We start from the raw sequence: 23,925 nt of genomic DNA on the forward strand, positions 1-23,925 counted from the left end.
GATTACACATCGGTTATTCTTCTAAATCGGTACTTTCAATTTTACCAGTTTCCTATTCGGGCTGGTACCCTTTTTCAATTTTTTTAAAACGTAAAAACGTATAATAAAGTGTTACTTTTTATGATATAATGTTATTAATAATTTAATATATATATTATGTTTAAAGTATATGATCAATTAAATTTTTATCTTTAAGATTAAACTTTTATTTTATAAATTATAATAACATTATCTTATATATAATTATATTAATAACATATAATCAAACTAATTACAAATGTTCATATTTAAGATTAACATTTTATGTTATAATTTATAAATTATAATATGAAATTATTTCATATATGATATATAATTATATATATATATATAAAATATTTTGTATAATATATAAAATTAATTTTCATATATATATTTTTTTCCAACCGGTGCAATCCGACTCGAAAACTATGAAACCGAGATCGGGCTGGATCCGGCCGGTTTTCATAATATAGGAACGAGTTCTAGACTAGACTGGTTAGAAAACGAACCAACCAGTCCAATTCGATTCGGTCCAATCCGATTTTTCGGTTTAAACTTACACTCTTAGGTGATGCATACATGTTATATTACAACACATCGCTGATACGGAAGTTTTCTACTTAAAAAATAATAAGTGATATATTAGCTCATCAAATGTAGCAAAACCCGAATGGAAAATACACATGGAGATCAATTAAATACGGAATCAAGGCAGGACTTCGGATAATGAGAGGGGCAATTTCGTCATACAATACAAGAGTAAAGGCGTGTTTGGTCGATAATAAAATGATAAAAAGGGACTCTCTACCGTAACACGCCACCCAGTCCCACTATTCTTCTCTTAATTGGGCGAGTGCTGAAGAGAGAGAGAGTCAGAGAGAGGGAGAGAGGGAGAGATCCTAATACGAGTTGTAACCCCGATATAGCACAAGCAGATTAAAGTTTTTCACTTTAATTTTTCAAATATTCGTTAGAACAAGGGACCGTTGGGGAGGCTCCCGCCACGGTGTGCCATGGCCCAGCTAGAGAGCCAGACCCAGAGCCAGACCACGAGCCAGCAGCAGCAGCAGCCCGCGGTCCTCGACACCAAATCTCTGATCTGCGCCCTCAACCTCGTGTCCCGCAACCTCCCCCTCCCTCCCGACCTCCACGACGCCGTTTCCTCAATCTACTTCGCCCCCGAGGACACTGCGGCTAATGCTGGCGGTGGCACTGGACCCGACGACGAGGCCGTTCCCCGGAAGAGTTTGGTATGGATCCCTTAGGACTCCCCCTTCTCTTGTTTCGCTATTTCCCCCCTACTTCGAAAGGGAGTTTTTTTATAGGGCTTCTTTTTGGCTAACGGGGAATTTAGGTTTAGGATGGGTTTTTGTGGGTATTCGTGTGTCTTTATCATTGGTGTTTTATGTTGGTTTGCGATTGTTCCTCTTACCTATTGTGTGTGCGTGAATTTGTGAGTAATCATGTAATTGAATATCTGTACTGAAGGAGATTAGTGATTCAGGTGTCTTTAGGGCTCAAGGTTGTGCCCTTGGTTGTTTGGAGAGTTTCTTTTCCTTTTTTTCTTTTTTCTTTTTTTCTTTTTTTTTTTTTTTATGGGGGGGGGGGGGGGTGTTGGGGGAGTATGAAAATCTAGAAAAATTCGTAGTTTGATTTTATTCCTTGTTTCTCCACTAAACCCTGAAGTGTTTTAGAAATTATGCATTTTTTTACCGGATATTTTTATTTTCTGAATTTCTCTCTCTTTTTTTGATAAGCTGAATTTCACTTTTTATTATTATCATGTTGAGTCATTTTTTGTAATGAGAAATTAAAAAAAAAAAACTTGTTTCTTAATGTCAAATTGAAATGATTATGCAGGAAGATCGCAGTAGTTACAAAGGAGATCTGTTGGCCGACTTTGAGGATTCACTGCTGGAGCAACGTCCGAACTGCATGTCAGGTTCTGGATTGACTACATCAAGGGAAAATCGTTATCAGAGCCACCTTCAGCATCGGTTGACTGAGCTTGAAGGTTAATTAAGAACCTCCACCTTGTGTATCATACTTTTGGTGCATGTAACTCCTAGCACGATGGGTAGCTTTATCAGGTTTTCCTTGCATACATTAATGTCAGATGGTACTCTCTGTTCTAAAAATAGAATAATTTATAGGTTTATTTTGAGTATGAAATAGCATATTTATACATTTGGTTGCTTTAAAATGTTAAGGATCAGGAGACTAAAGATGGTGCTGGTTGTTGGTTAAATTTTGATGCTGCCTCTAGATCTTTATAACATGATTTTGCCAGCTCTAGATTCCATTTCGTGATCTGCACAGCATGAAATGTGCTTGTATGAGAATGTTCAGAAGCTTTCTCTACGAAGTGATCTGTTTTTAAGAATTAATTATTTCTGATTACAAGTCATTATCTAGTCGGTCATTCAGAATGAATCACTTACGTATTATTATTATTTTTTTAAATTAGCATTGCCTTCAAATAGAGGCGAGGACCTGCAGACAAAGTGCTTGCTTGAGCTCTATGGTATTAAGGTAAACTAGCCACACTAAACTATGACAATTGTGTGCCAGTTGTGTGAAATAAAGGTAAGGAAGCATTTGGTTGTACTTTATTAAATGACTATTTTTCAAGCACACTATTATGTCATGGGTGGAAAAGACACACTAAACTATGACAATTGTATGCCAGTTGTGTGAAATGAAGGTAAGGCAGCATTTGGTTGTACTTTATTAAATGACTATTTTTCAAGCATACCATTATTTCATGGGTGGAAAAGATCAGTTCTTCAGAGAGACAATCAATCTTTGTTGCACCTCTTCCATAATTGTCTGATGAAATTTGTTATTCGTCGCTTGCGAAACATAACCCAATATGGCCTCTATAACGAGTCAATGGTTTTACAGATGCAAATTTCTGTATTGCTTGTTGGCAGTATGCACAAAAAAGAGTTCTTCTAGTAATTGTAAATGGACTCATTTTCTGTTTGTTACTACTAATACCATGGGATGACATAGGTTCTATCCTTGTCGGTGAATAATTTTTATGTTTTATGTGTTAATTATTTCTTTTCTTCTTCCTAGCAGCTGGCAGAGTTGCAAAGCAGGGTTCGATCTAATGTGAGTTCAGAGTACTGGCTCCGTATGAAATGTGCTGAACCCGACAAGCAATTATTTGACTGGGGTATGATGCGTCTGCGTCGCCCACTTTATGGCGTCGGAGATGCTTTTGCCATGGATGCCGACGACCAATTCAGGAAAAAACGGGATGCTGAGGTCAATTATTAGTTTATGCATATTTGTCTGAACTTTTTATCCATACTTATAATGAAGAAATTGGAAATTTGGGGTTATAGGTTTTATGGTGTCTTTAGAAAATGAAGCTTCACATCATGGGATGTGCTTACACACGCTATTCGAGGGATCTCGATTCCCAGCTATGAGTTACCTGAATAGATTTCGAATTTTTCTGATTATTTTAGCCATCAAGTTTCTAAAATTAACACAAATATTAGAAGAAAGCAAATGAATGCTGTATGACAGTGATAAAATACTAAAATAGTACAATTACTATAAATTGTCAAGTTTTGGCTTGAGAGACTCCCAGAAAGGGCCACTGATTGCGAGACTGATCTTCTTGTGTTTAACGTGATTTATGAGTTTATAGACAGAGTATATAGATCAGAAGATCTCAAATGTGAATCTATAATGTGGAAAAATAGGAATAATGTGTTCCTGCTGACATGGTTAAAACGTTTCATGCAGAGATTGTCAAGGTTAGAAGAGGAGGAGAAGAATCAGATCGAAACTAGAAAAAGAAAATTTTTTGCAGAAATTCTCAATGCAGTTCGTGAGTTCCAGTTGCAAATTCAAGCATCCATGAAACGCCGGAAACAAAGGAATGATGGAGTACAGGTATGCTATCTCTTCCTCCATCTGTCCCTTTTTACATTTCATGTGTATTTAAAATGGGAAATGGAACAGAAACAGGGAGATGGAAGTCAGAAATGCTGCCTTAAATTATATTGAAAACTGAATGGGAAAGTTTGATTGATGAAGTAGGAATCATCTGAAAACTGTAGGGTAAATGGGTTGAAGTGCTGGATGGCATTCCACGGACCTAGGTAGGTTTGTTAATAAACATTGTTGGAACTGTTGGGGGAGTATGTATAGGAAAAAAAAAAAAGGTCAAGAATTGAAACAGTCATTCGATGATCATGGAAAGCATTGCTTCTCATGTATTTCAGGAAATGCTCGAATGACTTTGAACTTCAAAACCGTGTCCCTTACTCCATTCAGTCTTAACGGCGGGACGAAACGTGTATGCAGATACTACGTGGAAATATATTCAAACCATTGTTTTGTGTGGTATCATTATAACTTGATTATGAGTGTTAATTAAGTCATGTAGAACCTATGTGGTACCTATCTCATGTAATTATATCACAGAAGTTACCGGAAAGTTTCGATATCAAGAAATAGTGGATTACATGTCTCATGTCTCTGTCACTCTCTATCTTTCTAAAGTTCTTTACCTTCTTTGGAAATGTCTTCGTATATCTAATTCCTAGATTTTTAAAAACTATATTGTTTTCGTTACATCTTTCCTATGTGAGGAATGCTTTGGAAGAAACAAGTTACATAATCTTTTGAGACTGATTCTCTTTAGAAGATAATTGTTATATTTGGAGAGGGAGAGACATAATGAGTGAAGAACTTTATTGTTAATTTTTGTTGGAGTATATTGGTTATCACTTAAAGAGAAGGTAAAAGGAGCATTGATAAGTATTTTAACAGGCATGGCATGGAAGGCAAAGGCAACGTGCTACACGGTTAGAGAAATTGAGGTTCCAAGCTTTGAAGGCTGATGATCAAGAAGCATACATGAGAATGGTAAAAGAAAGCAAGAATGAACGATTGACAATGCTTCTGGAAGAAACAAATAAACTTCTTGTAAACTTGGGAGCAGCCGTTCAACGTCAGAAAGACGCTAAACAATCAGATGTGATAGAGGACTTGAAAGACTCAGAAGCTGATTCTCCTGAGGAAGAGATGGACATCATTGATTCCAGTCGCAATATTGAAACTAGTGATTTACTTGAAGGTCAAAGACAGTATAACTCAGCCATTCATTCAATTCAGGAGAAGGTAAGGATAAAGCCATAATGTGCAGCTTTTTTATTATTATTGGTAAAGCCATAATGTGCATCTTATTACTCAGTGCTAGATTATTTCATAAAACATTTAGACTGCAGGACATTTCATCGGATGAGACTGTAATTGGTGGTTGCTATGTGAATGCTGAGCAAGGCCTTCATGGAATTTGTAAGAAGAGCACAATTCCATATAGCACTTGTGCAGTATATGAGGTTTATCTTGCTCCTTTATGGTGAGCAGGCTGAAGCTTAGCAGTTTCCTCCTGGAAGTCACCCAGGCTCTTGAATGGGGCCATATGTTGTTAATCATTGCATCTGATGTCAGCAAACTCGTATAGTCACTTTTGTATGTCTGAGATTTAATTATGTTCTAGAATCTTTGTAGATTTTATAAGTGGGGTAATATACAAACAGATTCCAGCATACAGGGCCTGAATGACTTTATGTCCCCCACCCCCCCCCCCCCCCCCCCCCCCCCCCCCCCCAGTGTTGAACTGCTTGACCAGTGCATCAATTTATTTGAGAATGCTTGATGTTGAAGAGTTGGATTTTGAAGAAATCATGACTGCAAACTCCATTCAGCTCTTTATTTTTGGTTGATAATACTAGAAACCTAATTATAATACTCGAAAAATCATGAGGGGATCAGAGAACCTAACTAAGTTTTGTTTTACAGGTAACTGAACAGCCATCCATGCTTCAAGGAGGAGAATTAAGGCCATACCAGTTAGAGGGGCTTCAGTGGATGCTCTCCTTGTTTAATAACAACTTAAATGGAATTTTAGCTGATGAGATGGGGTTGGGGAAGACAATACAAACTATTTCACTGATAGCATATCTCATGGAGTACAAGGGTGTGACTGGGCCTCACTTGATAGTGGCTCCAAAGGCTGTATTACCAAATTGGATCTATGAATTCTCAATGTGGGCTCCTAGGTATGCAGCAAGCATTTCTTGAAACCGTCAATGTGAGCACGTGCACGCACGTTTTCTGTTTCCCTGTGTAAGATGTACTTTGAAATCATCCTTTGATTTTTTTTTTTTTTTTTTTTTGTGATCCAGTATTGCAGCTTTTCTTTACGATGGACGTTTAGATGAGAGAAAAACAATGAGGGAAGAGTTATTAGGGGAGGGGAAGTTTAACGTGTTGATCACACACTACGATCTTATCATGAGAGATAAGGCATTTTTGAAGAAAATTCAGTGGTACTACATGATTGTTGATGAAGGGCATCGGTTAAAGAATCATGAGAGTGTTCTTGCAAAGACTCTCGTCTCAGGGTATGATTGACCTTACTTGTCATGCTTTAATATGTATGATTATGTGTATTCTATTTTATTTTTCCTCACTGTCAAATATAACTGATGCATTCAAATAGGATTGAAGAAGTGACTTCAGCCTCCACCTCTTGCTTTTGGGGGAGGACATGCCATTTTGCCCAAAGACCAGTGATGGCACTTCTTGTTTCTTCTATCTGTTTTCTTTTAATGATTTTTAAGTTAAATTGCATGATTTTGATATGACTGTTTACCAAAATTGGCTGTTTACCTGCTCTATAACTGTTAAACATGGTTATTGAGAAATTAATCCATTAGTGGATTGGCTTGCGAAGCAACGAGCAAGAGGGCACACAGGAATTCCACACACTCCAGAGTATTCCAAAAGAAGTTCAAGGGTTCCTGAAACTTGACAAAATTGGCTTACCTACTATCCGTTGTAAATGGACCCTTTGTGTATAGGCATTGATACATAATAGAGTTAGGCAACTGGTCCATGCATCCATCTAGTTGCACATGTTACCACGGTTTTCCTTTGCCATAAACAAGAGTTCTATCAATAAAGCTTATGGGGAGTAGTCCTTTAAAAAAAAGTGGTATGGCTGTTTAGTTCAGGGAGTAACTTCCTTATTGTCTGCCTTTTTTAGTAGAGGTACTCTACATAATGGAAAAAGATCAGCTTTTGCTCACGGACACAGAAAGAATGTATTGGTGTATAATTTGGATCACACATCAGTCATAGTAAGTCTGTTTATTTGGATTATTTTCTGTTCATAATTATGATATGTAATTAGAAATTTGAAAGCTTCTTCTTCTTCTTTTCCCTTTTAACTCATAATGCATTACAATGTTTGGCCAAAGTAGAAATTGCTTTTCAATGCCTTTTTTTAGATGATTGCTTGCTACACCCCCTTCTTGTAAGGTTAGGAATAGCACGTCATAACATTATAATGATTTTACAAGTTTTTGAATTTGGATCACCTTTTATGTAGAAACAAAAAACAAAATGAAAAACAATTCTTTGATTGAGTTTTTACTTGTTTACAGCTATCAGATACGACGGAGGCTTCTCTTAACGGGTACCCCAATACAGAATAGTTTGCAGGAATTATGGGCCCTGCTTAATTTTCTTCTGCCACACATTTTTAATTCAGTTCAAAATTTCGAGGAGTGGTTTAATGCACCGTTTGCAGACAAAGGTGATGTTTCTCTTTCAGATGAGGAAGAACTACTGATCATTCGTCGTCTGCATCAAGTGAGGACTATCTCCTAATCTGTGTTTTCTACCATTCTTTCTTGACTTGTTTGGTGATATATCTTATTGATTCCTAGGTGATAAGGCCATTCATATTGAGGAGGAAAAAGGATGAGGTGGAGAAGTACCTTCCTGGAAAATCCCAGGTCATTTTGAAATGTGATACATCCGCTTGGCAGAAAGTATACTATCAACAGATTACAGATGTGGGCAGAGTTGGGCTAGATAATGGTTTGTTGCCTCTGCACCTGCAATCTATGCATCTGCGAGTTCCTTCCTTTTTTTAAAAAATATCAACGGGTAAAAAACCCAATTTAAAAATGAAGCTAATGTTTCTCAAAATGCTTATGATTTGGGAAAATGCTTAATTTGGTAGGCAATTTCAAAGTTTTTATTTATTTATTATTCTACTATTAAAAACCGAACTACGGCTGCGGTTTCAATTTTCGGGCTGTCTAGAATGTTGGTGTGATCTTTGTGAGTGACCAATTCAAGTGAAATGCGGAAGGTTTATTATCATATCACCACTACCAAGACCTTTCTTTAAGAGAATCAAAGCCTAAAATACCAATACTATGACTTCCTGTACTTTTGGCTTTAATAAAGCATGGATAGTTTTTTCAAAATGTTAACTACACGGCTACCACCTTGTTTCAAGAAGCAAGCCATAATAACAATGCCATCCAGGGGCTTAAGAGCTCCCAGTTCCATTTTATCTTCTAACTACTGCAGTTTTCTCACGAGAACTGCATAATAGCTGTATTTTCCTTTTGATATCATTGAACTGTTCTTGCATATTTTTTTCAGTTCATGTTGAAGTTTTATCTTATATTTCAAATTGTGTTGAAGTAACCACCCATTCACCAAGTGGTAACAATTTGCAGGTTCCGGGAAATCAAAAGGTCTACAGAACCTGACTATGCAGCTCAGAAAATGTTGTAATCACCCATACCTTTTTGTTGCAGCAGATTATAATACATGGCAAAAGGAGGAGATAGTCAGAGCATCGGGGAAATTTGAACTTCTTGATCGTTTACTGCCAAAACTCCATAGAGCAGGGCATAGAGTTCTGCTTTTCTCACAGATGACTCGTCTCCTTGACATTTTGGAAATTTATCTGCAACTTCACAATTATAAGTATCTTAGACTTGATGGTAACACGAAAACTGAGTATAGAGGGACTCTAGTAGAACAATTCAATGCTCCTGACTCTCCTTTCTTTATGTTTCTCTTGAGCACTCGTGCTGGAGGTCTTGGTTTGAACTTACAATCAGCAGATACGGTAATACTTTTTGACATTGACTGGAACCCTCAAAATGATCAGCAGGCCGAAGATCGAGCCCATCGTATAGGACAGAAAAAGGAAGTTAGGGTATTTGTGCTGATTACTGTTGGATCAGTTGAAGAGGCAATCTTAGAGCGGGCAAAGCAGAAGATGGGCATTGATGAAAAGGTCATCCAGGCTGGACTTTTCAATACAACTTCCACAGGTTTGTAGTAATTGAATTTCATCCGTCACTACTCCTGCATTTCTAAAATGTAAGTCCTCCCTTTGGGAACATCCGAAAAAATGTTTACTTTCTGGAAGTGGAATATCTTATTTCTTTGTATACCCTATATTTCCCTTTTTAGAAAACTAAGCAAGTTTCTTGTTGAAGGTCAGGGACTCCTATTAAAAGGTGGGCTGTTTAAGGAAGATGCCATACTTGTTTTTAATATTCGTGTTTAGAAACATGGAGGGAACATTTATTCATTTTTTTCATTCTCTGCTTCAGAGCTAGGGCAGTAATATCTTCACTATTTAGTGAGAAACTGGTTGGGCATCACTGCCACAAAAATTCCCACCCATTCCATGAATACCGTTGCCATGTTCCAGTAAAGATTTTATCACTCAGGAGTGGTTTGGATTCAGAGATGAGTTGAGATGGGTTGAGATGGTTTATGAATAGTAGAATAAAAGTTGAATTATTTATTATATTTTGTGTGAGAATTTGGAAAAATTGTTTTGAGATTTGAAAAAGTTAAATTATTTGTTATATTTTGTGTGTGAATTTGAGAAAGTTGTAATGATGAGATGAGACGAGTTGAGACGGGTTTGAATGCAAACGAGGCCTCAATCAACAGAAAAATGTAGTGTTGGATATAAATGTCTGTGTGCATGTCAAACCAGAAGCAGTAATATAAGGGAAGCAGACTTCCTTTTAGGTGTAGATTCTCTTGTCGTCATACCCGGATACTGAGCTTGGAGCCCAACTATGGCAGGAAGGATGGGGCTTCGAATGGGATAGGTCTGCCTTCCCTTTTGAAAGCCCATATGTTAATGGTTCTCCAATGGACTACCTCAGGCATTGTCTGTGAGGTGTCTCAAACTTGCTACAGACACTTTATAGGAAAGAACCATTCTTGTTGTGTTTTCTGTTCCATTTCGATATATCTTGTTAAGGTTTACAACAATGGATATGTTGCATGCTTACTAGTGATGTATTGGTTCACTCATGGGTTTTCTTACTGAACACCCGTTGACTTGGCAAATCTTTATGCGTACAGCTCAGGACAGCAAGCAGATGTTAGAAGAGATCATGCGTAGAGGTACAAGTTCACTTGGGACAGATGTGCCAAGTGAGAGAGAAATCAATCGCCTTGCTGCCCGATCAGATGAGGAATTCTGGCTGTTTGAGAAAATGGATGAGGAAAGAAAACAGAAGGAGAAATACAGATCTCGGCTTATGGAAGAACATGAAGTGCCCGATTGGGCATATTCTGCTCCCGAAATTAAGGAAGATGAGACCTTAGGTATTGACGGTGGTGGTGTCACTGGAAAGCGTAGAAGAAAGGATGTGGTTTATGTTGATACTCTGAGTGATTTACAGTGGATGAAGGCTGTGGAAAATGGAGAAGACATATCAAGGCTTTCAGTTAGAAGGAAGAGAAGAGATCCTTTTGCATCCGAGGGAAATGCATCAGCTATACATAATGCAGTTTCAGAGGAAAAGGTCTTGGAGTTGGGGAATGAAAACATGCCTACGACAAGTGAAGATACCACTGCTCTGGCCCAAACCGCAGCCCCAAAGGGACCCAAGTCTGAAGATGCTGAGAAACATGAATATCATGGTGTTGGAGGAAGCAACTGGAATGGGCATATGTTTACATGGAATGCTCATAAGAGAAAGAGATCAAGCTATGTTATCCCGAGCTCATCATTGGATTCTAGAGGGCAGAATTCCAATGGAAGAGGTGGATGGACTTTTGATCAAGATGACTCAAAAAGAATATGAAACATGGATATAAAATATCCAATCGAGTACCTTAGCCTCATTGTATTTTTAGCCGCTATTGTAACATACAAGAGGCTCAAGCGTGTGCTCAGATGTTATAGGCTTACTGATATTCTTGGGGACACTGAGCTTTGGATGATAAATTTAACTGGTGCAGTAATGTTCACTCCTCAACTTCCAGTCATTCTGCTGTTATTAGCATGTCCCTTATCGGCAACAACTTGAAGGTATTCCAATAATGGCATGCACTTCAATTATTTTGCTCTCTATGGGTTTCCAGAGTAATCATCTGATTGGATAACCAACTTAAGAGACTCCTGACCGGTGTGCAGAGAAAAGGAGGAATATTTGTATTGATGGTGTAGTTACAGTTGGTTTTTTTTTTTTTTTTTTCCAAGTATATGAATTGGAGCTGACTCTTGTGCTTGTGGAGAAAATGTAAAACATATCTTCGAAGTTTGCAAGGTTCAGTGCGAGTAATTTAGTTTTCTTAAAATGCCATTTGAACTCTACCATTGTTCAGAAATCCTTTCAAAATAATTGAGAAAACATTGCATAAAAGTCAAGGTAACCAGTCTTTTCGAGTGAACTCTGTTAGGAATAATTACGTTCACCTATTAATGTGAAATTGAAGGACTCAGTTTTTCTGTGGAGATTAACGCACAAATCACTCGAGCAGCTTGCTTGGAGATGCCAACATTCATTGAATAGAGCTCCTACAAGCAAGCCTTCGATTTCAGGAGTGCTCCAAATGCCCCCACATCATTCTCAACCAAAGCATTGTTTGAGAAGTGCAGACGTCAAGATGCTACAGTTCCAGTGCAGCAGAGAACATACTCCTGACTTTAAGAGTTTCTGCCTCTTTAACTCTGAAAAGTCTAATTTCATCTCATCTGAACCTATAACGAAATCAGACTCGGGATAAGCAAAAATGACGTCTTTTTCATGCCATATGAGTACCTGTATGCATAAATGGTAACCATGCTCCTGAAGAACGTAGTCTTATATTCAATGTGATTTCCTAACAATTTGGAACCCACACAAACTAAACTAACTCTGTCGGCAATTTGCGAGACGTTGCTAGCATGCACTTCCACCATTCATTCGGTGCAAAATGGCAAAAGACTTAATCATTTCACTCCAAGGGTTTCCTAATAGCAGCCATAGTTGATCAATCCACAATCTAAACAACAAAAGTAAGACTAATTATGATGCAAAACTTGCTGCATTTGCATTCACACAACCAGCAGCATTAATAATAATGTCACAACATCCCGTGCACAAAACTAATGAATACCCGGTCGCCTTTACTATATCATACTTCAAGAACCCACAATAAATGTTAAGATAATGGAACGCATACAACCTTCACATTTCGAAGCATTAAACCACTGGCTTTGAAGCATGGAAATCATCTGGCATTCGTCATTCGAGTTAGTTCTCATAGTTCCCTATCTTAACTTCTCTGACACCACCTCCAACTCTTTATCACCTAGTGACTTGTATAGGCAACCCATTATGCAAATGGAATTTGAATAAAGAATACTCATGCCAGCCGTGGCTGCCCATGCCTCCCATAAATTTAGATGGACAGCATAGCAAAATTTGCAAACTGAAAGGAAACTACGGTTACGTTTATTGCAAAGCATTCACCTAGTGAGTTTTAAACGCATCGCTCCCATCTATTTTATTACCTCGTCCTACATCCATCACAGTTAGACCTCTTATACAAAATATGCCTGATTTCATCATCGTTACTAGCCCAGAATACGATAAACCGAAGGCACTCTTAGATGCATGAAGCAACATGCCGAGCAAAATGTCTAAAAAGGTTTGATATTAAGCAATAACAGGCCAATTTCCTGGGGTGTCTCCCAAAATCCGATTGAGGAGGGCACACACAGGGCATGCAGTAGCCAATCATTTACGAATCTGAAGTTTCATAACCTATAAAGCTGTAAACATATGTCTCCAAGTTTCAACCAAGACTTCGAACCACTAAAGAGCTCCTAATTTCCAATTATCAACATCTACATTACCTCAAACAACTCAAAACAAAGTTCAATTTTATAAAACCGAAGCAAGAAGCCTCATTCAAAGCACCTCATCTCTACACAAACCAATGAACCCCAATCAATCCAGATCACCAAAGATTCTAGTCCTTACAAAAACTTAGGTACGTGACAATTGACCGACGTCCTCAAGTCTGATGCGTGGTCAAACTTACGTTCTATCATAAATTGAGAACTAGCAGTACTCGGTTTAAAAGATTTACCAAAACACCTAATTCAAAAACTTTTGATAATATCCGAAACAAAGTGTGCCAAGTACTTAATAATACCAAATCCAAAATTCATGCCAAAATTTTAAATCCATCATAATCTCCCTCATAGAACAAAGATCGAAAAGAAACAAGACGGCAGACATAGATAGTTGTATAAAAGCGAAGCACATGAAACTTAGTCCCGAGTAGGACCTTCTCAACGATAGGACTTCTGGAACCTAGCCCTGGCACCGCGACCACCGAACTTCTTGGGTTCGCACCGCCTGGGGTCAGCGACAAGCAGGGTTCGGTCGTAGCGGACGAGTATGTCCTTGATCTCCTTCTTGCTCTGCTCGTCGACGTATTTCTGGTAGAAGGCGACGAGGGCCTTGGCGATGCTCTGGCGGATGGCGTAGATCTGGGAGGTGTGGCCCCCACCCTTCACGCGGATGCGCATGTCGACGTTTGCGAAACGGTGTCTTCCAAGGAGGAGGATGGGCTCGTAGGCCTTGAACCGGAGGATCTCCGGCTCCACAAGCTCGATCGGGCACCCGTTGATCTTGATCAGTCCACGCCCGCGCTTGCAGTATGTCACGGCCACAGCGGTCTTCTTGCGGCCGAAACACTGTACGGAATCCACGGTTGCCGCCATGGTTGGTAGCCTTTGAGTGTGTTTCGCTGCTGTAGTTCTTGGAAACCCTAGGGGCTGCGGAGAAGGAAGGATCTAAGCAATATGGATGATAGGTATTTTAGGGTTTGGCTAAGGGTTTTGGTGCGGCGATTTGGAGTTTGGAGTTGATGGACGGCTGTGATTGGTTGTGATAGAATGACTGGCACGTGGTCATAATGGAGATTTGGTGTGGTGGTAGTTGGTGTATATATACTACTAAATTTGCAAATCAATTTAAACAAAGATTTATAATTAAATTTATCAAATGAGTTAATTAATATAAATTTAGTGCATGTTTGAGATTGTGGTGAAAAATATAGCTTATAAATTTGAGGCTTATAACTTAAGTAATAAGTTTTACTATTAAAAAATTATTTACTGTTTAGTAACCATATGTTTAAAGCGTTTTCAAACATGTTCTCTCCATATGATGGGTTCATCACAACCCTTATACCAAAAATTGATTATCTTGTTCTTGATTTCTTTGTTTTCACAACGAACCCTCTATTTTCGTGGCCGAGCATATGTTCTCTCCATTATTGTCTTCTTCATCATTTTTGTGGGCAAGCATCTTTGTAGTTTGGTGGGCTGGGTAATGGGTTACTGGGTTATTGTGGTCAAGCATTTTCGTCGTATTTGTTATAGGTTTCTCTTTTGGTTGCAAGGAGATCTTCATGGGTATTAGTTTTCGATGTTTTGATGGTCTCTGTGATTAGATAGGGACGGTTTACGGGTGAAACTAATAAAAATCCATCACCTATTTAATGAATGCAGGTGGGATGGACATGAAGCAGTGTCGAGGTGTGGTGCCAAAAATCCACCCCTCCGACCCAGGCAAGTGCAAGGGCCAAGGTGGCCGACTACCCACCCGCATAGGGCGGGTAGCAGGGCTAATAAATATTGTGCGATGCATCTTATATAATTTTCCGTCCTCTTTTAGACTCAAAAATTAATTCTACTCTAAATGAAGAAGGGAAAATCTTTTGGTCAATACATCTATTCTTGGGCTAAAAACAACCTCCAATAAGAGCCGACCACGTAGCCCACCCATTTCACTAATAATGGGACGCGACGCACCGAATAAAAAATAAAATAAAATAGAACCCCCTCGTCTTGTCTGACTCTCACCCTGCTCTCCCTCTCGCACCGAAGCACCCTCTCTCTATTCTCTCACCCTCGTCTCTCTCTCTGAAGCACCGAACTCACCCTCGTCTCTCTCTCTCTCTCGCCCTCATCTCTCTCCTCACCCTCTCTCTCGCCCTCATCAAATATGCAGCCATTATAACGCCGTGAACTGAAGGAAGTTGACGTCATTTGGACTATGTGGGTAGTTTTTAATTCTCCCAGTTCATCAGTTAATCCCTCTCTTTCCCAGTTCATCTTAGTGATCATCATCATCATGAAGAAAACTATATCTATATATATGTATATATATAATTACCAAGAGAAAGGCAATTAGTTTTACGTGCTACCAAGAAAAAAAAAAAAAGAAAAAAGAAAAAACTATAGCAGCAATCCCTCGTTTTTCTCTCGCTGGTGTTTGATAGCGAATTGCACAAAAAGAACACAAAAACCTGCTCCTTGGATGTCATGTTATTTGCACTCTTTCTTCGTTCTTAATGTATGGCTTAGCTCCTATACCACTAGCATATACCGGAGACTAAAATCACAAAAAAAATTCCTTCTAGTGTTGAATATTACAGCTGCTTTCCTTAAGATGGCCTTGTATAGAACTCGTTGGTCCAAAGCTCTGACAAAATGCTCCTCATTTTATCAATTGAAACAGGTTTCATTGATACTCCATTTCAGTATCTCCAAGCAACTTTGAAAGTTTTGACATTTTTTTTATGAGTAATAAAACTTCATTAATCAATGCAAAAGATGAATCCAATGATACAGTTATATATTTTGAATCCATGGAGGTCGGACTGCGTGGTGGCTGTCGGTGCCAACGGAATGTGTGGTGGCTGATTGGTTGGCGTTGGACTGCTTGTCGTTGGTATAGAAATGGTTGTGGGTGGTTGCGTCGGGCTGCCTGCCGTTGGAGTCAGAATGGCTAGGGTGGCTGCTGCCGGCGTTGAAATGGCTGTGGGTAGTTGTGGCGTGGGCTGTTGGCATGTATAGGGAGGGCGGCGATGGTTGCAACGGGTGTAGCAAAAAACAAGTAAAAGACGTAGGGTATTGCCCGATGTTCTGATGTAGTGATCCTCGTTGTGTTATATTGTATATTGCTGACGTGTCAAAATCTTATTGGTTGTTGATCTAAAGGCTAAAACAGCCGCTTCAAAGAGGAACTAAATGAAGAATTATTAAGAAATTTGTTATTGAGAATTGATAGTGGATAAATCAATCAAGAATATTCTTTTAAATACTATTTTCTTCCAATGAAATTTAAGGTCAAAACAGGAATTGCATTGTTATTAAAATTAGTCACTAAATTTAAATTTTAAATGTTTAAATTACATTGTATATATCTTTTATATTTTCTATTAATATTAAAATACCCTATTCAAGTTTCTAATAATAATCACCCTATTCAATGAATGAGCTTCGAAATTAAAAATGGTAATATTTTTTATGAAACTTCTGTATGTGGGTGGGTCTTCAAAGGTGGGAGGCACTGTTGGGAACAGTGACAGAACTAATAAATTTTTTCTACCGTGTGACACATTTATATAAAATAAAATTAAAAGAGGTTAAAAATCATAGAAACATAACTATATATAAAATTAGATCTCAAAAATTTGCTATATATACGTAGAAATAAAATTATAAAAACATAACTTAAAATATTTTTCATATTTCTGACAATAATATTTCATGTAATAAGATTCATCTATTATTATTTGTGTAATGAAATATTTATAATTTATTTTCTTCCAAAAAACTATCAAGTAATCTTTTAAAATGTCATATTTTATTCTAGTATGTAAGTTAGTTTATCAGGTTTCGTATAAAATTTAAATATTTTCATATCATATTAAGCATACAATACTATAATTGCGACTTTAAATAAATTTTTTCTTGTTCAATAAAGTCTAGAGAATAAAACCTCTAAATTATTTTTCATATAGATCGTCAATCTTAAATGATTTTTATTTTCATTTTGGATTCCATATTAAGAAGTCTAATATTATATAACAAAAAATTTTGGGATCCATATTAATAAGTTTATTATTTCTCCTAATTTAATTTTAAGTTAATTTTGGTGAGTCTACTTCATTAAAAATAGATAATTGTTGATGTCATGTTTTGTAGCCCGAGCACTTACATGGTAACCAAGCTCACACCACTTGCAAACAAGGAGAAAGGGTTCCAGTGACGTCCAGGGTCACTCCGATACTAAAGTCAGTGAATGATTCTCTATGAACGACTTAGAAGAACTATAAGAACAATCAAAATTAAGAGAGAGCTCTTATGAAAGGGAAGCCCGTTATTTATACCTGATACGGGTCCTGTTGCCGAGGGAGGTCGTGGTATGTCATATGTCAGACCTGTTACCACTCATTTCTTGCTACCACGTTGTGTCAGCTCATGGCTTTGGCGGCTGAAGGAGATCGTGGCGTGTCAGCCGTGCCAGGCCTATCTTGCTACTGGGGGGTCGTGGCGCATCAGGTGTCAGACTTGCTACCACTCATTTCCTGCCACCACAGTGTGTCAGCCCGCGGCTCTGATGGCTGAAGGAGATTGTGGCATGTCAACCAAGCCTGGCTTGTCCTGCTGCTTTCAGTCGGAGTCGAGTGTCAAGCCGTGGGTGAGCAGTCCTTAGCACGTCGGATGCGCTGTTGCGTGTCGGGTTTCCTGACTCACGCATTTGAGTGTGGCGCCCTTAGAATTTGACGAGTTTGTGACTGGGCGCGTTTAGCCGTCCGCGTGCTGCTAGGTGTCTTGCTCGGTGTCCTACGGTAGGTCCCGACAAGTTGCCGAGCTCCTAGACAATCTCTCAGGCTACTCCGAGCTCGGCACTAAAGGGTCTTCCCGAATAGGTTCGCAGTCACGGGCTCAACACGTGATCCTCCAGCCCAGACTCTTAGCTCACAGAGGGGTCTTGTCCTTGGCCTAGAGTTCCTGGACTTGGCCTCCTCTAGCCGGGGCACTTCAAGGATGAGCCCCTCCCTTACAATAATATATATAAATTATACAAAAGTTTTGGACTATAGGAAAAATATTGAAGAGAAGCATTTCTAGGTATATTAAAATTTTAGAGAAGGATTATAAATTTTTTAGAAATGTCATTTTTTATATTTATAAAATTATGAATAAAATTTAAAAGATATTTCAAATTTAAAAAAAAAAATTGGGGGCCCAGTATACGTGGGTCCGCCACTAGTTGGGAAGCCCAATAACTGTCAATTGAAGCATCCTTGAAGATTCGGAAGAATGTGAGGAACTCAATAACCAACTCTTTAACAATCTAACCATATTCAAGGGAAAGAAATAACTCAGTATTGTTTTTTAATATATAGGTAAAAATATTCCACGAAAGTAAATCATAAATTGACATATTTTTATGCGATATGTTAGTCTATTTTACAACTTAACGTATTATATCAAATCACATCAATTTATATATTTACTTTTGTAAAATCTTTTTGTGACTAAAATATTTCTATTTTTTATAAGTAGAACTAGGTGTGTAAGATTAACTAATTTCGATACATAGATTCTCGATAAAGAGTTTCTCATAAGAACTTTGCTACTTATCATTCTTATATATCACATATCATATTTTTTTTTTTAAATTTCTTTTAGTTTTATTCTTGCTAAACTAATTGATTTATTCTACTCATTATCATATACCACACATTTAGTAAGATAAAAAAATTAAAAAAATTAAACAATTACGTGTGATGTGGTGTGAGGATTATTAGAATTTTTTCTCTCGTAATTGGTGGCAGATTGGTAATTCAGAATAAAATTCCTCCAATTCGAAAAGTTTGAGAGTATTGAGTATAGTTTCAAATTCTAGATGTCCAATTGATACGACTCACCCCAAGATCGCTGCACACATCTCTAGGAGTTGACTCAACTCATTACGCAGAGTACATCAAATGCGCCCAAACTTCTTGCCTCCAAGCCCTCCTTCCGTCCCTCGTATATAATGAAGCAAGGGCATCGATTTCCTTTGGATGTTTAACTTTGGTTCCGAAGTTTAGCCCCCAGCATGTCTGTTACAGTCTGACCTATAACTAATATTGGCGAAAAAAGTATGGAGGAAAAGGTTGGAGACATGCCCGTGCATCAGAAGGCTAAAGTTATACCACCTATCAAAAGTTTTAACTAAATTGAAAGATTAAGGACCCTTTGGTTGACATACTCATATGAGATCAATTCAGTTCAATATAATTTTAAATTGAGTTTAACATCTAAACATCAAATTCTTAAATTATTAAACTCATCTCAATTCAAAACTTTTTACATGTGAGACTCACATCTTTTTTTAATTCAACATTTCTTTACACGCAGGACCTACAATCTTTTTCAACTTCTCATAAATACATATAAACTCATCTTAACATCTAAACATATGGCTGCGTTTGGTTGCAAGACTCGAATGAGTCTAGACTAATTTTAAGCTGGGTCTAACATCCAAATATTTAACTCTCAAATTATTAAACTCATATCAACTTAAAATCTCCTTACACGTGAGACCCATAACCTTTTTCAACTTAACACATACTTATACGTGAGACCCACAACCTTTTTTAACTTTCTATAAAAGGTATTAAACTCATCTTAACATCCAAACACACTTCACATAACTTCTTCCACTACTCAACTCACTTCTATTCATAAAGAGCTGAGCTGAGCTGAGCTCAACATCCAAACGCAGCCTTAAACTCATCTTAGGTGGACCCCACAAAACTTACTCCATAATCTCAACTTACTACTATTCATATAGAACTCAACTCTTCTCAACTTCACAATCAAAACTTGTTATATTTATTACTAAATCGATATTATGCATTTCTAAGTAAAATACAAAAGTTCATATTTCCTTTTAGAAATAATTTGGTGACAAAGAGATTTCGTAAATATAAATTCACAAACTGACATAATTTAATATGATACGTTCAATTTATTATATAATAAAGATTAATGCTAGATACAGTCTTAGGATATGCAGGTCTTGTGTGTGCACTCCTCCATTGGAAAAAAAAATACATAAATTTGAGACCTACATGAAAAATAATTTTTTTAGTGGTGGACCCTACTTTTTTTTAAATGGGAATGCGCAGAACTTACACATTCTAGAACTGTATTTAACATTACTTCTACAATAAAAATAACTTTACAATCTGACATACCATATAAATTTATAAATTTACTTTTATAAAATTATTTCGTGACCAAAGTATTTATCTTCTTTACGAAGTCTCAACCTCTGAAATAGGAAAAGGCTTAAGGTAGGCAATTTCGTGCACCCCTTGGACACGAAATCCATGTGGCTGCCAGCGGGTTAAATAAAACAGTGCGCATGGAGTGGGCCAAATGAAAGAATAAACGGTTAAATGAAACGGTGCGCACTGAAGGATTAAACAGAATGGACACGCATACGTGCGAAACGGTGCGTACCGAAGTACTTTCCTCTTCACTTCGCTGTGCAAAATCGAACTGAGAACTTCACTCTTCACAGCTCCTCCTCTGGACTCCCATACGTGTAAAACAGTTCTTCTTCTTAAGATTTCCACTACGATTTTTGTACTTAATTGATTCTTTATAGATTACTGCGTCATGGAACTCCAAAGTCACATTCTTCAAGAGGAAATCACTCCATTTCTAATTCGAATAAAAGCATCAAGTTACAACAAGCCATAATTAAAAATAGGGGAAAATTATGAACAGGGAAAAAAATCTTATCTAACGACGGACAGCAAGAATGGCAATGGGGGAAACCAACGATTTTTCAAACTGAGAAAGTCACCCAAGATCTAAGGTCAATCTCATTGGTTATAGAGACGTGCGGAAACGTGTCGATGGCGGAGACGTGTCAGCGGAGACGAGAAAGGGTGCACAATCCAAATGTTCTCTTCGTGCTAGCGGAGACGAGAAAGGGTGCACAACAAGCAGTTGAGTGGTGGGGAAAGCTGAAACTCTTCGTCTAACTGTGTCGTTCTTCTTCGTGAGCGGTGCACAACTCAGACGTTCTCTTCCTCAGAATCCTTTCAGCCTTTTTTTATTTTAGTTTTTATTTTAATTATCCTGCCATGTCAGCAAGGCTGCACAAAGTGTCCACGAAATGGACTCCTTGGAGCAGAACTGTATAAAATATCAATATGAAAAATTTTACTGCAAAGTGGGAACACATTCTTTAGATTTATTAGATCAGTAATGCGTGGATTTCTTTAATTACAATATATCTATATTCATATATATATATATATATATATATATCCAACGAAGATTGGGTTAATTCGACTTCAAAAAGAAATTCCTGAATACTCCTGATCCGGAACTAACATTGAAATCTTATGATAAACAGGGGTTTCTAATCCCTCAAGTCGATCCATTCTAAATTTCAAATCAACTAAGAGCATTCTTATTGGCTTGGTTAAAATTCAATGATAGCTAAACTTTAGCCAATACGTGCCAAAAAACCATCACATTGGATTTGGCATCTTTATAAAATTTTAGACTTCTGCTACAGTGATTCTCCAAATTTGTAGGTGAACAATAGGTTAGCCAAACATTAAAATATTCAATTCTCACTCCTCTTACAAAATATGTAGATATTTTTTGTAATTAAGAAATTTGGTTCAGTTTATTATTATTAAATATAAAATGTGATAAAAATAAATAAATAAATTAATATTAATTAGAATATTAATTATTAAGTTAATTATAATGATAAGTTAATTATAATATAATTATTATTAATATTAATATTTAATATTAATTTAATATTTAATAAATGTAATAAATATTAATTTAATTTAATTAGAATATAATTATTATTAATATTAAATTGGTAGAATTATAAAATGTGATACAAATAAATTAAATACAAAAATTATTAAATTAATAATATTTTATTATTATATAGAGAGTAAATGATTAATCGAATGTAGAGATTAAATTTAAATAGAATAGGTAAATATAAAAAAGTATGATATTGACTAAATTTTAAAGATAAATTTAGCCAATCCAGTTTATTTTTCATATTATAAGCTCAGATGATCAGATGAAGAACCAAGAGACATGACTTGGATAGAAGTACATTTAACCCAAAGGAAAAAGGGAGAGAAAAAACATTATTGTAGAAAAGAAGCCAGGCGTTTGATAAAATTCTTTGCGTTTTCAGTCTCAAAATGCAGGATCTGAAAAGCGTGATCCTCCCCATCCACTTGAACCAACTCAGCTTCTCCTTCCCAGTTGCTTTTTCTGATTTTATCACAGTAAGCAACACCTCTATCCCTCAGCTCATCCTTTTCAGCCACTGTCACGAGCAATCGAGAACATCCCAGCCCAGCCAAGCTCGGCGCTCCCGGAGCGATCGGATTGATCATCGGATTATCGATACCTTCAGGTGCCGCTGGATATATAAAGTTCCAGACCAAATGCGGGAAAGCTTTGTCATGCCCTTCACTGGGCTCCGATCCTATTGGGTTCGATCCCCAGAAGTAAGGATGGGTAAGAAAGGCTCCTAAAATCTTAACATCACCGGGCAAGCTCTCGATGCCGGCTTTCATGGCTATATTGTGAGCAATGTTGGCTCCTGCACTATCACCGCCGATAAAAACTCGTTTGAAGTCCCCGTGATTCATCAGCCATGGTTCTTTATCAGCACCATTGTCGAGAGAGTTTGATGCAACCCATTGGAGGGCGGCCCAGTTATCTTCGTAAGCAATGGGTAGCAAATGCTCAGGAGCGAGCCTGTACTCCACAGACACAGCCACAACCCGAGCTTGAGCGACCAAACTGTTGAGGTACTGCTGGTGGTCGGAGGCGAAGGCGGATTCAATGCAGAAGCCTCCGCCGTGGAAGTAGACTAAGATGGGGAGCTTCTGGTGGTCGGTTTGGTCGAGACTTGGGAGGTAGAGACGAGCAGAGATCGGGGGGTCCTGTGAAATGTCGACGTCCTTGGACGAGACTCCGGTTTCTGGATCTTGAGGCGAAGGGGGCACATAGGAAGACCCCAACAGTCGAACGACCGAGCCGTCCTTGTAGATACGGACGAATGGGAGAAACTCTTTGTCAACCTCCTTGGTAATGGAAGCCATATGTGAGAGAGGAGGGAGAGCTAACAGAGCAGACAGTGATCTTATCCGTGAGGGAATAGACTCGAGAGGGACGAGGAAATGATCACCCAAAACTGGGAAGAGACAGATGCAACTTTGTCAAACTTATAAGGAAATAGCATGGGGGTTTCCCACCTAACTTCCACTAAAATAGGGGTACACAAAGCATCTTTGAATTACTGCGCGGAAACATGAAAGCAGTATAGCTAAAAAGTTTTTGAAAGTTTGTAATGTTATGTACAAGTATAAACAAATAAATTTTGCGAGACTTTTTATAAAAAAGTGGGTTATATAAATAAAGAATATATATATATATATATATATATATTTTAAGTGGCAAGTTTGGGACCTTTGATGAAATATAAAATTTTCATCTCATTTCATTTTATTTTATCATATTTTATTCTCATATATAATTCAAATACAAAATTATCAAATTAATGCTTATAACATTTTCAAAATTTTAAATAAAAAATAAAAGATAATTTCAACTTTTTCAAATTATTAAACAAAAATTATATTATAAAATTATATTATTACAATTTTAATTTTATAATATTTTTTATTCAATTTTTTTCCCTCATTTCTCAAAACTTGAAAATACTTAATTCAAATTATTTCAATACTAATTACAAATTATCTTATTACCATTTATAAAATTTACATTCTATCTTACTCTTCAAACAAGCTAATTATTTCTATAATACTTATTTATTTATACAAATCATTTCTCCATAAAGTTGGTTGTACCAATGAGTCTCTGATTTCGAA

General features: G+C 37.3%; 3 protein-coding genes across 3 annotated transcripts; 1 reads left to right on the forward strand and 2 right to left on the reverse strand.

Annotated features, from left to right (window-relative positions):
• The first annotated feature begins 829 nt into the window (after window positions 1-829).
• Window positions 830-11,370, forward strand: LOC121245827 (probable ATP-dependent DNA helicase CHR12). Its single transcript, XM_041143700.1, has 12 exons — window positions 830-1,271; window positions 1,882-2,035; window positions 2,489-2,553; window positions 3,106-3,294; window positions 3,784-3,933; window positions 4,816-5,166; window positions 5,851-6,110; window positions 6,237-6,455; window positions 7,500-7,707; window positions 7,785-7,938; window positions 8,592-9,197; window positions 10,255-11,370. The coding sequence occupies exons 1-12, from the start codon at window positions 1,035-1,037 to the stop codon at window positions 10,980-10,982; spliced, it is 3,321 nt and encodes a 1,106-aa protein (XP_040999634.1). The 5' UTR covers window positions 830-1,034; the 3' UTR covers window positions 10,983-11,370.
• A 1,886-nt stretch (window positions 11,371-13,256) lies between these two features.
• LOC121245828 (40S ribosomal protein S16-like) lies at window positions 13,257-14,087 on the reverse strand. The gene has a single exon (XM_041143701.1). The coding sequence runs from the start codon at window positions 13,895-13,897 to the stop codon at window positions 13,463-13,465; it is 435 nt and encodes a 144-aa protein (XP_040999635.1). The 5' UTR covers window positions 13,898-14,087; the 3' UTR covers window positions 13,257-13,462.
• Window positions 14,088-22,059: 7,972 nt separating this feature from the next.
• LOC121244515 (2-hydroxyisoflavanone dehydratase-like) lies at window positions 22,060-23,260 on the reverse strand. The gene has a single exon (XM_041142620.1). It carries the CDS (start codon window positions 23,134-23,136, stop codon window positions 22,168-22,170), a length of 969 nt encoding a protein of 322 aa, XP_040998554.1. The 5' UTR covers window positions 23,137-23,260; the 3' UTR covers window positions 22,060-22,167.
• Between the last annotated feature and the right edge of the window lie 665 nt (window positions 23,261-23,925).

This window comes from Juglans microcarpa x Juglans regia, chromosome 1S (assembly GCF_004785595.1).
Source record: "Juglans microcarpa x Juglans regia isolate MS1-56 chromosome 1S, Jm3101_v1.0, whole genome shotgun sequence".
Taxonomy (NCBI): Eukaryota; Viridiplantae; Streptophyta; class Magnoliopsida; order Fagales; family Juglandaceae; genus Juglans; species Juglans microcarpa x Juglans regia.